Source organism: Bos javanicus, chromosome 18 (assembly GCF_032452875.1).
Source record: "Bos javanicus breed banteng chromosome 18, ARS-OSU_banteng_1.0, whole genome shotgun sequence".
Lineage (NCBI taxonomy): Eukaryota > Metazoa > Chordata > Mammalia > Artiodactyla > Bovidae > Bos > Bos javanicus.
The window spans coordinates 10786849-10801134 of NC_083885.1; the positions used below are offsets into that span (position 1 = coordinate 10786849).

The 14286-nt window shown below is 49.2% G+C and overlaps 1 protein-coding gene across 6 annotated transcripts in view; it reads left to right on the top strand.

Moving 5' to 3' along the window:
* Positions 1–14065, top strand: part of WFDC1 (WAP four-disulfide core domain 1) — a 62464-nt gene extending 48399 nt beyond the window's left edge. For all 6 annotated transcript variants that reach the window (XM_061386901.1, XM_061386896.1, XM_061386898.1 and 3 more), the window contains 5 exons: positions 2223–2306; positions 3276–3416; positions 9545–9586; positions 11945–12017; positions 13649–14065. In XM_061386901.1, coding sequence (XP_061242885.1) covers positions 2223–2306; positions 3276–3416; positions 9545–9586; positions 11945–12003 — 326 coding nt within the window. In that variant the 3' untranslated portion in view covers positions 12004–12017; positions 13649–14065. The remainder of the gene's footprint in view (positions 1–2222; positions 2307–3275; positions 3417–9544; positions 9587–11944; positions 12018–13648) is intronic.
* The last annotated feature ends 221 nt before the right edge of the window (positions 14066–14286 follow it).

Here is a 14286-nt window from a genome sequence, read left to right on the forward strand (position 1 = left end):
AGCACACGTTGTCTTGCCCTTGGCACTCTTGACCTCTGGGTTTGGATAATTCTAATTGGGGTGAGGAGTGAGGGGCTGACCTGGGTGTTGTGTTCATGGGATGTTGAGTGGCACCCCTGGCCTCTCCCCACTAGATGGCAGTAGTAGCCCCACCCCCACACTGGGACAGCCAAAAACAGTCTCTGGACTTCACTAGATGTTTCATCCGGGAGCACAAACGCTCCACATTAAGAACTGCTTGTCTAACATGACTAAGCAGCTTATACACTTCCTTGCAGTCTGCTTGTAAGTTCCCTTTCCCTCCAGAGCAGAACCCGAGATAACGTCTTGGGTGGAGGGAGTTTATCTAGTAGGTGATCCCAGAAAGTTCTAGTTGGAGAGCAGAGAGGCAAGGCCCCGGGCTTCCAAGCCTTAAAGGTCTGCACATTTATGGGAGGCCTTGACCAAATTTCAGTATTCCAAAAAGTATGTCAAAGTGTGGGCTTCTCTGGCAACTCAGCTATAAAGAATCTGCCTGCAAGGCAGGAGATGTGGGTTTGACCCCTGGGTTGGGAAGATCCCCTGGAGGAGGAAATGGCAACCCACTCCAATACTCTTGCCTGGAGAATCCCGTGGACACAGGAGCTTGGTGGGCTACAGTCCACGGTGTCACAGAGAATCAGACGTGACTGAGCACGCAGCACACACATAGCTGAGTGTGTATGTTCCCCTGCATAGGGTACATTAATACATTTCCTGTTTAGTGAAAAACAGCATTGAAAATATATTTTCTAACATTAAGCCTGAGGTGATGGGAAAAAGGAGGGAAGAAACAGAAGGCTGGAAATAGAGGTCTGGAACCATGACACCTCTCTCATTTGGAAGTTGCAAACAGCTGGTCTGGTCTGTTGTTTCCATTTCTACACCAAGAACAACCATCTTATAACCATATTGTAGTCTTTTAAAGAAAAAGCTAACCAGCATTTTCACCAGTTTCCATCTCCGTGCTCTCAAAGCCACTAGGCAGCACATCAGTCTCTTTATTTTGCCGTGTTTTGGAGTCAGACTAAAGCAGCGGCCATAAGCAAATGTGATCCCAGACCAGTTGTATTTGATCTCCAAAGCACTTTTTAAAAAAAATTAATTGCCAACATTTAAAACCGAGTTTATCTTTTTAAAAAAAAAAAAAAATACAGACTTAAAAGTTTAAGAAAAAGAAAAAGCCACTCAGGGACTTCCCTGGTGGTTCAGTGGTTAAGAGTCCAGCTTCCAATGCAGTGGACGTTGTTTTGATTCCTGCTCAGGGAACTAAGATCCCCATGAGGCAGCTAAGCTCTCACATCACAGCTGTCGAGCCTGTGCACTCTGGAGCCTGCGTGCTGCAGTGAAGCCCCATGTACCGCAACCAAGACTCAGTGAAGCCAAATAAATAATATTTAAAGCAGCTACAACACCCAGAGGCTCTGAGAACATGGGGAATGGTTGGCCAGAGCTGGCCAACTGCTGACCCGTTGAGGCAGAACACTCTCCAGTTGGCCATGGTCCTGCCTGGCCTGCTTTCTTCCTTTATGTTACTTCTCTGTCCCCAGAGACATTTGGGTTTTCAATCCCTGTTTGGGGGTTGGAAGACCTTCCAGTCTACTACATGGTCACTCTTCCTGTTAAAAAATGCATTGGTTAGAGAACAGGCCATAAGGCTGTAACTAAAAGACCCATAAAGCAAGGGGCTCAGCCTATTAAATATTTCCTTCTCCCTTGGTTAAAAGGCCAGAGTTGACAGATGGTCCATAGCAGGCAGGTGGCTCTGCTCCACAGTCACCCAGGGACCCAGGTTCCCTCTGTCTTGTTGCTCCACATGGTCTAAGTGGGCCCCAGACTGCAGGTTTCAGGAAAGAGAGGGAAGGGGACAGACAGGCATCAATGCAAGGGCAAGACAGAAAGCTGCATCATCACCTCTGCTCACATCCCATTGGCCAGAACTCGGTTTGCATGGCCATACCTAGCCACAGGAACTGCTGGGAAATGTAGTCTCCAGCTTGGCTATCCGATGCCTAGTTGAAACTCAAAAATCTGTTACTAAAGGGAAGAGGTGAATTTTTTTTCGGGAGAACCACGTTGTTTTGTCTCTCCTTTGGGAGGGTCAGTGTTTCTTCATGAGATGTGAGTTCCCCCATTCCCAGAGGCTGGGGCATTTCTTGGCTGCCTGAAGAGGGCATTGACATAACCATGCGTTATCTTATCAGTTTTAGACTGGCTAGTACAGCCGAAACCTCGATGGCTTGGGGGTAATGGCTGGCTCCTGGATGGCCCTGAGGAGGTGTTGCAAGGTACCTGCGGGGTGACGCCCAACCCGACAGCACAGCCAGGGTTCCCCCTTCTCAGGCTGCCCCCAGAAAACTGAAAACCAGGGGCAGCCTCTGCTCTAGGAGGCTGCTTGTCCTCAGATACCCAGCCCTCTTGAACCGTCTCCACCCGCATAGAAGAGTGTGACTGGGGCTTGGCCGCTCTCAGAATCCCCAGAACACCATAGGGTTCGACTGTCCCTGGGACTGGGGCCTCCTCACTGGGTGGAGAATTCGGAGGGAGGCGGGTGGGGTTTTCAGAGCCTTAAAATCACCACGTGGGTCCATTGTTCCCTGCCCACGAGGCCTCCTTGGGGGCGGGGGTGGTGGAGGACAGTTTCTGAAAGGGACGACAGGCAGGCCTGGGGTCTGGGCCACTGCGGGGGTGTGGGTGTGAGTGAACAGCTGGCTGTGTGCCGCCATGCTTTGTGGCTCTGCACACATACATGCGCACCACGTGGCCATTAGGGAGTGCGGCTGTTCGTGGAGCCCAGTGGCAGTGCTTGTGGCTGTGTGTCTGAGTACTTGTGCAGCTGTGTCATGAAGATGTGTGTGACTATAGATGTGAATGTGTATGTGCAGGATGTGTTTGTGTGTGTGTGCGTGGGGATACAGCTAATATGTATGTGTGTTTGTGTGTTAGGACTTGTGGGGTGGTGCAACTGTATATTTATAATTGGGGTTTTGGTGTGTAAGCATATGTATATATGTGACTGTAAACATGAACACATGTGTTTCAAGGTGTGCAGGTGAACATACATTATGTGTGTCATAATGCGTGTGAGGGCGTGTTTGGGGTCATTTGACTTTGAGCTGCCCCCGTGTGCATGTGTGTGTGTGTGTGCGCGCAGAGACCCCAGGCACAGCCTGGCATCTGGGTTGCAGACAAGAGGCAGCCCCTCTGCTCCGCTGGGGGCCACCCCTGAGCCCCCCATGTGTCCCCCCGCCCCGCAGCGGAGGCCTGCAGCACCACCGAGGATGGGGCCGAGCCGCTCCTCTGCCCCTCAGGCTACGAGTGCCACATCCTGAGCCCAGGCGACCTGGCTGCGGGCATCCCCAACCGGGGGCAGTGTGTCAAGCAGCGCAAGCCGGCAGGTGAGTGCGGACCCAAGCCCCACCTAGCTCTCCCCAGAAATCCCCCATGGGAGACCCGTCCCAGAGGAAAGCCTGGCCTCTGAGCCTGTCCCCACCCTCCCCCATCTCCCCCCACGGCCCTGCTCCAGGCCACCCCTCCCTCCTCATCTGCACAGGGTGAGGGCAAAGCCCAGCTCGCCACCGCCTGCCTGGCTCACCTTGGGGTCAGTTGTTTCAGATCTCTGAGCCTCAATTTCCTTATCAGTAAAATGACATCACTTCATGTTGGGTTATGGGGTGATGGAAATCACATGTGTGAAGCCAGAGCCAAGACAAGAGGTAAGAGGCGCTCAGTAAACACTGGATAATTTACTTCTATTAATATCTATCTATCCATTATAAACTGCACAGTATTTGAGTTGTCTGAGAACCCTTAACTTCCCCCTGCTAGGACCCGACTTAATTAATATTTGTCTTTGGATACAAGTCAATAAATAGTTTGGTGAAGGGCCTGAGTAGCGTGGCTTTAGTTTGCATGCTTTTCTCTGGGGTGAGGGGCATGGAAGACAGAGCAGAGGGGCGCTGCTGGGGGTACCTAAAGCCACTCCTGCCTCATGCAAGGTGTAAGGTTGAGAAGTTAGGCATGGAATTTGCCAGGACTATGTGCAAGGGAAGAATCGGGCAACCTTGTCAAAATTGAGCTCATCACCCCCACTTCAGCATCCCTCAGTCCTAATAGCTGAGGACAGCACCTCAGTCAAGATCAGGATAGTCACAGTGACCCTGTTGGCCCAGAGAATCCACCACATGCATTTTCTGCCGAAGCATTTTCCCTCTGATTTGAGAATTTTCTTTCTCTGAGGTGTTTCTGGAAAGATGTAGATGTTAAATCTCTTCTACATTTAGCAGTATCATCATTGTAAATAATAAAATTATGAGGCCATGGGACTGTTTCAAGGTATCTTTGTTCCCAGAATTCTGAGCTCCATTCGAAAAAAAAAAAAAAAGTTGCATGTAAAAGGTTCATAACCAACCGGAAATCTGAGATTTCTCCTTCATCCCACTTGCTGTTAGGCATATGAGTGGGTTCTCCAGCCAGAGTGGCCACTTAGCCCCTCTCTGCTGCGTGTGGCATGTAGCCCAGCCTCTTGAGGTCTCACTTTCCTTATCTATAAGCTGGGCTAATAATAGTTAAGCTAGGACTTCGCTGGTGGTCCAGTGGTTAGGACTCCATGCTTCTGATGCAGGGGGTGCAGGTTTGAGATCCCTGGTCTGGGAACTAAAATCCCACGTGTTGCGAGGCACAGCCCCCCCGCCCCCCAAAAAAATAGTTAAGCTACTTCACAGACTCTTTGAAGAGCCAGTGAGTTAATCCATGTAAACCACGTCTGTAGTTTCTCAAGCATAGATCTGAATCCGTTCTGTTCACCCCACTGCCGTCTGTAGACACCACAGGTAGACTGGGCCCCCCACCATCCTCAGTTGCTCAGCCCCAAGGACAGGCCAGCCTGTAGGAGCCTGCTGGAAGGAGCAGCCTTTTCCAGAAGAGAGCTGGTAGGGGCAAGGGCTGGGGGCCAGGGGGGCGGGCAAGTCAGGAGTCCTCTGAGCTGAAATGTCATTTTTATAACCGGAAAGACCTGGAATTACCAGGCCTTTCTTATTGCCTGATCACGCTCATTCAGTTACGTGATCTCCAAGACCAGGGTCAGTCAAACAAGTTCAGACCGGTTCTTGAGGAATCAGACCAATTCAAAGAAGACCACTTGGAGGTTGGAGATAAGCAAAGGGACGTTCAGGTGACTGCACAGATGGTGCCTGAGGTTGACAGAGGCCCCCGTGGGTGCTCCCCTGATCTCAGTGCAGGCCTGCAAGGGGAGAATTATGACCACAAGCAGTGTCGAGTGTGGTTAAGACTGTAGGCCACACGGCATGTATTAAATGAACCCTAAAAACGTATTCCAGTACAGTCACATGCACTCAGTCATGTCCGACTCTCTGCGACCCCATGGACTGTAGCCCGCCAGGCTCCTCTGTCCATGGGATTTTCCAGGCAAGAATACTGGAGTGGGTTGCCATTTCCTTCTCCAGGGGATCTTGCTGACCCAGGGATGGATCGAACCCGTGTCTCCTCCATTGGCAGGCGAGTTCTTTACCACTGTACCACATGGGAAGCCCCTCCAGTATACAGTAGATGCAGATAAATACCACTTACATGAGGTACTTAGAATCATTGAATTCATAGAGTCAGAAAGTACACTGGTGGATGCCAGGGGCCAGGGGTGGGGGTGGTATGGGAGCAGGGATGAGGAGTTAGTATCTAATGGGGACAGAGTTCAAGGAGGAGAAAAATTCGGGAGACGAGGATGATGGTGAGGGCTGCACAACAGTGTGAATGTACTTAGTGCCACTGAGCCGTACAGTTGCTGCTGCTCCTGCTAAGTCGCTTCAGTCGTGTCCGACTCTGTGCGACCCCATAGACGGCAGCCCACCAGGCTCCCCCGCCCCTGGGATTCTCCAGGCAAGAACACTGGAATGGGTTGCCATTTCCTTCTCCAATGCATGAAAGTGAAAAGTGAAAGTGAAGTCGCTCAGTCTTGTCTGACTCTTAGCGACCCCATGGACTGCAGCCCACCAGACTCCTCCATCCATGGGATTTTCCAGGCAAGAGTACTGGAGTGGGGTGCCATTGCCTTCTCCGGAGCCGTACAGTTAAATATGGTTAAGTTGTATGTTTTATAGTATGTGGCTTTTACTACAATAAAAAAGCATTAAAAAAAATAAAATATTTTCTGAAATTAGAAAAAAAAAAGCACTGTAAAAAAAAAAAAAAGACTGAAGGCCACTGAAATGGGGCTCAAACCCTGTGGCTTTCTTCCTAAATGACCTTGGGCAGCTAATCTAACTTTTCTTAGCTTCAGTTTCTTCATCTGTAAAATGGATCAATTGGGGGTCCCCATAGTAAGTACTGAACTGAACTGATAGTAAGTGCTTCTTGGGGTGGTGATGAGGCTTGGACTAGAGAATACTTCTAAAGCCCTCAGGTCAGCGCCTGACAGAGTAGGTCCTCAACAAATATGCGCTGGGGTCACCTGTCTTCAGGAAGAGGGCTGAGCCTATCCACCTGTTCCCCGCTCAGAGGAATGATCAGAGCCTTCTGGATGGAAATGTAAATGAAATTTCCCCTCATCTTGTCCCCGGAGGGCCTTCACTTAGCAATAATTGTTGGTAAAATTGTACAGGACTTGGGAAACATCTTAAATTCCAACAACGTCGCTTGGAGCGACGGTCTCGGGGAGGAGCGGGGCACTCCCATCCCAGGGTAACCTAGGAAGATGCCTTTGGTTTTAAGTTTTTTTTTTTTTTCTTTTTTTAAAAAAGACATATATTTGAAGTAATTTCTGACTTACTGAACAGTGGCAAGGACAGTCCCTTGGACCCTCCACCATCATTCATTAGTCGTGACTGTTCCTTTCATCGCACTTCTCTGCTCTCCCCCCAGCCCACACCTTCCCTCTGTATAAATCTGCATAGGTATTTGGGGGCAGTACCAGAGAATAAATCACACCTCTCATGCCCACACCCAAGATGCAAGTCTCTGCTGAGAGCTGGCTGCTGCAGGGGGCTGAGGGCCTTTCTGAGCTCAGTCTGGACCCTGACACTGGAGGAGTTCATGTCTTTCTTGAGAGGAAAATGAACATGGATGCAGGCAGCAGATCTGATTTCTCAGAGAGCAGAGTTGGGGTCCTCAGTGCGTATGTTATTTACTTATTGCAATAAAGAAAATTATTTTATTTTATTACTGAAGTCTGGTTAATTTACAATGTTGTTAGTTTCAGGTGTACAGCACAGTGATTCAGATATACACGTGTATATTATATATATATATATATGTATGTATATGTATATTTTCTTGTTCAGGTTGTTTTCCTTATAGATTTATTATTGGCTTGTCCAAAATATTCATTTGGGTTTTTCTGTAACATCTCAAGGAAAAGCCTGGACTAATGTTTTGGCCAACCCAACACAAAGTGTTGAGCAGGGCTCCTTGTACCACGCAGTAGGTCCTTGCTGGTTATCTATTTTATATAGAGAGGTATGTACATGTTAACCCTAAGCTCTTAATTTATACCCCCTCCCCAGTACATCTTCTGAGTGGCTTCCATGCCACTCTGAGGCTGATGGGCCTCCACGCTCCCCTCTGACAAGATGACTTCACTGATGCTGCCTGAGGATAACGTGGTCACGCAGTCCTGAGCAGGGGCTCAAATCAGTTGATTTCTTTTGTTAAAGGGACAGTTTTGGTAAACACACCCAGCGTGAAGAGGGCATCTATTTCTGCACAGATCAGTGTCCTTCCCTTGGCATCAGGAACTAGAATCCATTCCCAGGGAGACGGGAGGAGCAGGAATGTTTCAGAGAGCCTCGGGCCTGGAAAAAAATTGTCATTTGCTTGGAAAATTGTTGTAAATAGTAGTCATTGAGATAGCTGATAAGCTGTCTGCCAGGAGCTGTGGATCGGCCTTTGGTTCTGTCGCCCTGAACAGTAAATGTCGGTGCTGGCCCTGAACACCCTGATGATGGTTAGAATGTCCACAGAACAGAACGATTTTTATTGAGATATGATTGGAGTATTAGTTCCAAGTACACAAATGTGATTGACCTGGTAGCCATCAGACAAGGCTCATGGGTGGAAGGGGAGGGGTGAGCTAACCAGTGCCAGTTAAGTGAACCATCTGTATGAGCTGGCCAGATTTCTCCACTCTGCCACGTTGCATTTCCCCACCTCCTACCAGAGAGTGTTTCACTGCCGTGATGCGGGGGGACTCTGAAAGAGGGTGGGGTGGTTGACAATCAGCAATGGGTATTAGGTGGTAGGGATTCTTAGTAATTTGAGACAAATAAAATTACCAAGAGTTGACCACTTTTTACACACGAAAGTGGCTGTTTTGTGTGGTTCCTGATAATCTTTGTTGCAAGCCTATGTTTCCAATGAAAGCATTTCTCTTAATCCTCATGATAACTTAAGACGTATTGATTTTACCGCATTTCCTGGTGAGAAAACTGAGGCTCCAAGTGGGTTAGTGAGCAGTGGAGTGAAGTTTCATAACTGAGTTGTTTTGTTTGCAGTAATGACTTTCAAGTCTCTTTTGAACAGACTCAAAAACTGCTGTTTGCTTTCCTTGTGAATGTATTGTGTAATGACATTTGCTGAACAATATTTTGGAATTTGCTTCCAGTTCATCTCTTAAGAGAGTGGTTCTCAAACTTTATATTACAAAAAATACTGAGGGACATCCCTGGTGGTCCACTGGTTAAGACTCTGCACTGCCACTTCAGGGAGTGTGGGTTTGATCCCTGGTCAAGGAACTAAGAGCCTACATGCCATGTGGCACGGCCAAATCAAAACCAACAACTTAATTTTTAAAAATACTGAGAACCCCACAGAGCCTTGTGTGGGTTTTGGCTATGGATATTTACCATATTCAAAAGTAAAGCTGAGACATTCCAAATATTTGGCTGATTCATGTTGATACAGGGCTTCCCTGGTAGCTTAGCTGGTAAAGAATCCACCTGCTATGCAGGAAACCCCGGTTCAATTCGTGGGTTGGGAAGATTCCCCTGGAGAAGGGAACAACTACCCATTCCAGTATTCTGGCCTGGAGAATTCCATGGACTGTATCGTCTAGGGGGTCACACAGAGTCCAACACGACTGAGTGACTTTAACAGACAAAACACACACAACACATGTCGATATATGGCAAAAACCACCTCAATATTGTAATTACCCTCCAATTAAAATAATTGGCTTTTTAAAAAAGTGACAATGATAAACTCACTATGGGTGAACAGTAATAGTATTTTTCTTAAAATGGCTCTGTTTTCCAGCATACACACAAAGTGGGCAGAGTGGCATGGTTTCACATATTTGCAGTTGGAATACGTGTATTCAGAGGACTGGATCTTCATGTCTGCATCTGCATTTGATGGGCTGCAGTGTCACACGTAACATAGCTTCTGAAAAATTCTACCATACACTTGTGAGAGAATGAGAGTGAAACACACAGGTCATTTCTTAGTACTGTTATGAAAATAGTTTTGACCTCATAAACTCCCTGAAAGGAGCTTAATCCTCTCATTTCTTTTCCAGATGGTCGATTCTTACGACAGAAATTTTACAAAGAATATCCAGGTAGGAGAAGGCCCATTCTTTCCTTGCAGAGGGTACTAAAAATGGTGGTGGGCGTTTCTGGGGTGAAGAAGAGAAAGAAGCCCTGTGGGCTGTCCTGAGAGCTCCAGTCTGAAGCTGCTATGAAGGAAAATGACTGTATTCCACCTGGTGGTTCTCATGCCCTCAGCTGGCCCTTTGGGGATAAGATGCTAGGAGGCTAAGATGCTTCTGTTGTGCAAAATCTCTCCTCCAACCTGAGCAGTCCTCCTCGCAGGTGGGAGCCACTCCAGGCTGTAGGCTGGGACTGGGGCAGCAGCTCAGGGATGGCTTATAGGGGACAAAGTGGGAACTAGGTTTGGGGAATAAAGGAAACACCCTGTTGTCTGATGGTGGGCAAGAGGACTTACAGAAAACACAGCTTCATGCTAAACCTCAGAATGTAGGACTTGATGTACAAAAGCTCCTCCTACTTTCATTCAGGGAATTGAAACATGTGGTTGACACCATCTTTCCAGCCAGTCATCCATCAAGTTATCCACTGATCCATCCATTCATGCCATCATCCGTCCATCCAGTCTTCCACCCATCCAACCATCCAGTCTTCCATTCAACCATCCAGTCCTCCTTCCATCTTTCCATCCATCCATCCAGTGTTCTATCCATCCAGTCTTCCATCCATCCAGTGTTTTATCCATCCAGTCTTCCATCCATCCATCCAGTGTTCTATCCCTCCAGTCTTCCATCCATCCATCCAGTGTTCTATCCATCCAGTCTTCCATCCATCCATCCAGTGTTCTATCCATCCAGTCTTCCATCTATCCATCCATCCAGTCTTCCATTCATCCAACCACCCAGTCTTCCATCCAACTATCCAGTCTTCCTTCCATCTTTCCATCCATCCATCCCATCTTCTATCTATCCAGTCTTCCATCCATTCACCCATCCATTCATCCTGTCTTCCACTCATCCATCCATCCATTCTTCTATCCCTCCAGTCTTCCATCCATCCATCCAGTCTTCCATCCATCCACCTAGCCATTCATCCTGTATTCCACTCATCTATCCATCCATCCAGTCTTCCATCCACCCATCCAGTCTTCCATCCATCCACCCATCCATTTCCATCCTGTCTTCCATTCATTCATTCATCCATCCATCTGGTCTTCTATCCATCCTTCTATCATCCATCCATCCAGTCCTCCATCCATCCAGTCTTCCATCCATCCACCCATCCATCCAGTCTTCTATCCATCCAGTCTTCCATCCATCCACCCATCCATCCAGTCTTTTATCCATCCAGTCTTCCATCCATCCACCCATCCATTTTCATCCTGTCTTCCACTCATTCATTCATCCATCCATCTGGTCTTCCATCCATCCTTCTATCCATCCATCCATCCAGTCCTCCATCCATCCATCCATCCAGTCTTCCATCCATCCACCCATCCATCCAGTTCTATCTATCCAGTCTTCCATCCATCCATCTAGTCTTCCATCCATCCACCCATCCATTTCCATCCTGTCTTCCACTCATCCACCCATCCATCCTTCTGCCCATCCAATGTTCTGCCCATCCACCCAATAATTCATTCAATCATCCATCCATGTGTTCTTCCATTCATCTACTATCTATTTTTCTAAGAATTGACAGCACATATTTATGAAGGGAAGGGGACGACAGAGGATGAAATGGTTGGATGGCATCACCAACTCAATGGACATGAGTCTGAGTAAGCTCCGGGAGTTGGTGATGGACAGGGAAGCCTGGCGGGCTGCAGTCCATGGGGTCGCAAAGAGTCGGACACAACCGAGCAAATGAACAAACTCTCTATTCTGTGCTAGAGGTTGAGGCTACATTTGTGAATATGGCAGATCCAGTCCATGGCCTCACGCAGCTAATATCAAGCAGGAGATCACAAAATGAATAAAGTCCAAGTGGTTATTTTGTGACTGCAGTGATCAGGACCACTGAGGTCACATTCAGGACACCATGAAAATAGACTGGAATGTCAGGGAAGGCTTCCTGAAGAGGGGACATTGAAGCCCAGTATGAACAATAAGAAACAGTGGGCAGAGGATCAGCAGATGTGAGAATCGTGAGGTTGAAGCAACTTGACCATCACAGCAGCCAAGCACGTCATGAGCACAGGGTGGGGGCAGGGGGCAGGCAGGGAAATGTCAGGAGTGAGGGCAGACTACATAGGTGGGGGGCCCTAGAGAGGAGGGGGAATGGCTGCAGGTGGGGACCAGGGGACCTCATTTGGGGGAGAGGAGGGGTCAGAGCCAGGCTGAGGCATTTAGAGTTAGTTTGGCCGCTGAGCTGTGAGCACCTGAGCAGGAATCCACACACCTGCCCTGACCGCCTGATTCTTTCCGCAGAGGGCGCCTCCAAGTATGTGGCAGAACACGGACAAGGACAGCAGAGGCACTTTCAATAACGTGACAGCGGTGGGTAAGTGGGAGGTGTGATCAGTCAGTGACAGCAGGTGGCTTTGGGCAACCAGGTGTCTGAGGTAGCTTTCATGACAAAGTTGACCGATAGGAGAGCAAGAAAAGGGTTGACCTGTGGGAAGAATGTGAAAATGCCCCTGTAATTTCCAAGTGAACACGTGAGCGCCTTGGGTGTAACCAGCAGAAGTTTCTAGAGCCTGTGACTCTGAACCCGAGGACCTGTCTAGGCTGTGACTGACTTTGTGCTCCTTGGTGATCAGCAGACACGCCCTCTGCCACCACGGGAACTTGGTCGTCTGTCCCCCTCCCTCTGCCGCGCAGTACTATCTGCGGCCAACGCTCAGGCATGAAGAAGGTGCCCTGTGGCTCCACAGTCCCTCGTGGAAGTCTCCAGTGTGCAGACCTGGTGCTGGGGGGACACCGTGGATAAATCAGGGCTCCTGTTCTCAGGGGCTGACATCCTCATAGGAGACTAAACCCGTCAACCAGCAGGACAGGCAAGGCCTGCAGTGGTGTCATGAAGGGCGTTGGACAGACAGGTGATGTGAGGCAGGATAGGAGGGGACTGCTTCAGGCGAAGGTCAGGAAGGTGAGCAGGTGACATCGGAGCCAGCATCTGTCACGGGCACCCAGGCATAAGGAGCCAGAAGGGCAAAAATCCCAGGGCAGGAAAGATCTTACTGAGGCGCCCCATGGAGGCCACCCGGGCGGGGACAGAGTGCAGGTAGGGGCAGCCGGCTCCAGAGGTGACTGGGTAAGAAGGCGCGGCTACGCACGGGTGTTCTCCAGAGTGAGAGACAGGCGGATGCAAAGGTCCAGTAAAACCTGTATCTTTCAGCCAGTAAAACAAGAACACCCACCCAGCGCTCTGAAAGCTCAAGTCTGTGCGTGGTAAACAGGGCCCCCTGAAAGCAGGCGATATACCCCTGAATGTCCTTGAAGGGCAAACATCAGGTTTCAGGTTCCAGAATCTTCAGATGTGAGTCCTGCAGGAAAAGCTAGAGCCCATGGGGATTGATGCCAACGTATCTATTACCTGCTGATGACAGGAAGAGTCCTTGGAGTGGCTCTGACCCACCTGAGTCTGTGAACCTCACATGGGGAAGTGCGGGGACCGGTGGGAAAGGGCAGGGCAGTGAGAGACGATGCCTCTTAGGAACCAGCCGGCCAGAACTGGGTTTAAACTCCTGCTCCACCACCAGGTGATCTTAGGCTAATGACTTCCCCTCTCCAAGCCTCAGTTTCCATATCTGTAAAATGGGAGTGATGAGGAGGGATGCATTAGGAACTTAAATGAGATGGGAGGGGAGATCAAGATGGCAGAGTAGGAGGACTGGGAGCCCACTTGCCCCCATGAATGCATCAAAAATACATCTGCACATGGAGCGACTCACTGCAAACACACTGGAAACTGGCAACAAGACTCTAGCACAACCGAGGTTGTAAGAAAGATCCACGTGGAGTCAGATAGGAAGGTGGAACCGAGAGACTTAGCAGTGAGTCAAGAATTGAGTCTTAGCAGAAGCTGGCATCTTTCTGGTGCTTCTGGTGGGGGAGGCAGAAGTGGATGACACATACTTGTGACCCCATGTTCTTGGGTTCATGTTCATTCCTTCTTTCTTTCCCTTTCAGCCTGTCTGCAAGAACATTCCTCCACTTTCTGCTGAGCCTCAGAAATCATTGGGTAAAAAATGATTTGACCCCCGAGGTCATGCCCAGCCCGAGAGAGCATGACCCCAGCGGTGTTTGGAGACAGGGCCCCTGGCTCACAGCCCCGGCGTGGCCCAACCTGGCGGGGTGACTTCATGGGAGCCACTCACTAGCTTCAGGTTCCTGCTTTATCATCCTGGAAATGAGGCCCTCCTAGTAGTCCCCTTGACCTTGCCACCCCTCAGATCTGCATGGGAAGAGGTCACTGCCTTTGGGAGCTGTGTTAAGGTCAGTGTCTTGGTTGGTACAGGTTTCTTCCAGGTTTGACTCTGGGAGACATGTACCCATCCCAGATGTTCTTGAGATAAGTCTGCTCATCATAAAATGGAAATGAACTCACCTGCTCACGCGTGATTCATAGTTTTAAGCACCTGATGACAAATTGGATGGGCTGGAGCCGTGGAATCTGAGGGTGGGAGGTGGTGGGTGTGATGGGGATGAGCTGTCTGCTCAGCTCTGCTTCTGGACCCCTGGACTATTGGGGCCACATGCATACCCTATCGGTGTGGGTCCCTCTGAAGCAGACCCTGGGAGAAGGATGATTTATTGGTTAGGATTTA